This window comes from Triticum aestivum, chromosome 1D (assembly GCF_018294505.1).
Source record: "Triticum aestivum cultivar Chinese Spring chromosome 1D, IWGSC CS RefSeq v2.1, whole genome shotgun sequence".
Taxonomy (NCBI): Eukaryota; Viridiplantae; Streptophyta; class Magnoliopsida; order Poales; family Poaceae; genus Triticum; species Triticum aestivum.
In genome coordinates, this window is record NC_057796.1 from 483221885 (window position 1) to 483224552 (window position 2668).

Here is a 2668-nt window from a genome sequence, read left to right on the forward strand (position 1 = left end):
TGAACATTGGTACACGCACATCGAGATCTACCTTTTTATTTTTGGAATTCAACCGAGCCGTGACATTTAGTTTCAATGTTCTATTGTTGTGTTTATTTGAACCCTTTGAATCAAAGAGACCCTAAATTTGTGTTGATTCCCAGCATGAACATGATCAAATACTACCTCCGTTCCCTAATATAAGACCTTTTAGCTATTTCAAACTATTGACCACATACATGCTAAAATGTGTGAATAGTCATACTAAAATGGTACATGCATACGAATCAAGAAAAAGCTAAAAGATCTTTATATTAAGTAACGGAGGGAGTAGATGCCAAAGAACTTGGGTTTATACAAGATATATATTTCTCCTCCAGAATGGAGAAATATGCCATGCAAGTAGTACAAACATCGCACCTGAAGCACACGCCAAAACTCGCTGACACTGACTACAGCTACAAGTATTTGCAACACTGACTGACGACTACCAATCTGCTCGATGACCATTGCCACTCTGCTTCTGCCATGGCGCCTCCTCTGTTTTGTAGATGCATTTGGTGCTTGTTCAACAGAGTCCTCTTCAATTCATTCCGGCCTCCAAGTGCATTTGCACGCGAATTACAAGCCTGCGAACTTCGCTTCTTACTTGCACAGGTTGAGAGACACCGTTGCGACGACGAGGAGGCACGTCAGCGACGTGGCGGCCGTCGTGCTCTTGCTGCCTGGCATCATGGCCGTGGCGGCGCTGATGCTGCCGCCGTAGTCCGGGGGCGACATGGACCCATAGAGAGGCGGGGAGTTGTAGTAGCCGCCAGGACCAGGAGGAGAGTTGTAGGAGCCGCCGGGAGGGGATCCGTACGTCGGGTTCACCGGGGTCACCGGAGACGTCGTGTTCAGGACGGAAGCACCGGTACTGCTCGCCGTTCGTTGCATCGATCAGCCAAAGAAAACGGAAGAAATTCTCGGTCTGCATGCACCATGCCTAGTTAGGAATTGATGGAATGATGGTTACCAACCTGGTGGATGGGTACTTGCAGGAGGTGGTGCTAGGGTCGGTGCTGGTGAGGATGGCGGCGCCGGCGAAGTCGCAGCTGGTCTGGACGGGGTTCTTCTGGTAGTAGGAGTTGAAGGCGTAGGAGGCGTGGTCGCGGACGGTGTCCGGGTCGGCGCAGCTCCCGCCGGGCTGGATCGGCGAGCAGTCCGCGCCCTGCCCGCACGCGTAGTCCAGCGCCACCTGCAGCGCCGCCGCGCCCGCGCTCGGGCTTGCCACGCACCAGCTCCCCGCGCCAGCCGCGGCCGTCGGGTGCGCCAGCGACGGCGCGGCGGTCGCCTCCGGCATCGGTGTTGGGTTCACCAGCGGGACGGTCGCGAGCGGCGTGGTCACGTCCAGCTCCGGCATGTCCCGCGCGCGCTCCAGCCTCACCACAGACCGCGGCCGGGACGCGTCGCCGTGCGCCCGATGCTCGAACCCTCTCGCTACAGCTCGAACCAAACTGAACTCAGCACGAATTCGATCTCGCTATCTTTGTTACATCATTAAGCAAGCAAAAGCACGGTTTTGTTTGGGAGTTGGACTGAATTTTGTCCATGAAAAGCATCCGTTTGTCTGTTGCTATGACACGACACTCTGGTGGTTCGTTCGTCAGCTCCAACTACTGGCACTCTCTTCGGCAGCTCCAACAACCAAACAGCACGAAACAAAACCATCCAACCAACTGAAAAACGAACGCATATATAGAGTTTCGGAGAGTGCTGGAGCTGAGAAACTCACCGTGGCAGCAGAGGAGAGGAAGCAGGGCAAGAAGAGAGGCCAAGCAATGATGAACTGGCCCAAGACCCATGCCGCCGGCACAACCTACACCACTTGGAGACACAGAGAGAGAGAGAGAAAAGGCGCTTATCAAGTGTGGATTGAGCTAGCTTACCTGCTCTGCTGCTGCCTCACTAGCTCAAGTACAGTTCAGTCAGTGCAACCATGTGCATCCGCCGATGAGCACCATCGGGCTATTATTTTGTCCGCGGGTGAGGGGGGGTCGGGGAATAGGAGAAAGCTTTAGCTGGGAGGCCAGCGATGGAGCTTTGCAATGCAGGGTTAGGGAGACGAGACATTGAGCAATAGATTAAGCCAAAGGTGGTGGGAAAAGGTGGGGTGAGTTGGGACGTGAAAGATGCAAAGAAACCCGAGGAATTCTTCCTTCATGATGGCTTATAATTAGGCTTGCCCATGATGAGATTTTGAGGCAGGGAAATGGATTGTTTTTCGTCTCGTGCAGTTGGTTAGGCGCACCCTTCTTATTCGTCTGGTAAAGTATGTCCTTTCTCTTTGTGACAAAGATGCTACATACAGTTCGACGCACTGCCGGGAGAATATGTACCGTCGATGATTGATGGGCATACGTGTTGTGTTGTGAGCGTCTTCACCACTGCTCTGTTACTATTCTCAGCTCTACCGGTTCTCCTCTGTTCTGTTCGTCAGAGATGACACACAAATCCTTCCCAAAAGAACACACCCATTTTTGCATCTTGGTATAATCATGCAGTTGTTCTTTAACCCGTCCGATCATCATCGAGTACTCGAGTTGGTGGTAAAGTTTGGAATCTCGTCTTCTTTTCACTGTACCCACTGAACTAGTTGATCACTGGGAAAGAAGAAGGGTGGTATGGTATAAACGGAAGCTCGATCAAC

At 52.3% G+C, this 2668-nt stretch overlaps 1 protein-coding gene across 1 annotated transcript; it reads right to left on the minus strand.

Annotated features, from left to right (window-relative positions):
- Positions 1–275: 275 nt before the first annotated feature.
- Positions 276–2053, minus strand: LOC123177725 (PLASMODESMATA CALLOSE-BINDING PROTEIN 2). The gene is made up of 3 exons (XM_044591298.1): positions 1754–2053; positions 999–1458; positions 276–895 (listed from the first exon to the last, which is right to left on the minus strand). Exons 1-3 carry the CDS (start codon positions 1821–1823, stop codon positions 625–627), a joined length of 801 nt encoding a protein of 266 aa, XP_044447233.1. The 5' UTR covers positions 1824–2053; the 3' UTR covers positions 276–624.
- Positions 2054–2668: the final 615 nt, after the last annotated feature.

What these genes read in the sequence shown, in the direction of transcription:
- LOC123177725 (XM_044591298.1), bottom strand. Translation starts at nt 1,823, where the DNA reads ATGGGTCTTGGGCCAGTTCATCATTGCTTGGCCTCTCTTCTTGCCCTG. An exon ending in TCCTCTCCTCTGCTGCCACG is followed by an intron (nt 1,459 to 1,753) that starts GTGAGTTTCTCA and finishes TTCGAGCTGTAG; the next exon opens with CGAGAGGGTTCGAGCATCGG. An exon ending in TGCAAGTACCCATCCACCAG is followed by an intron (nt 896 to 998) that starts GTTGGTAACCAT and finishes AACGGCGAGCAG; the next exon opens with TACCGGTGCTTCCGTCCTGA.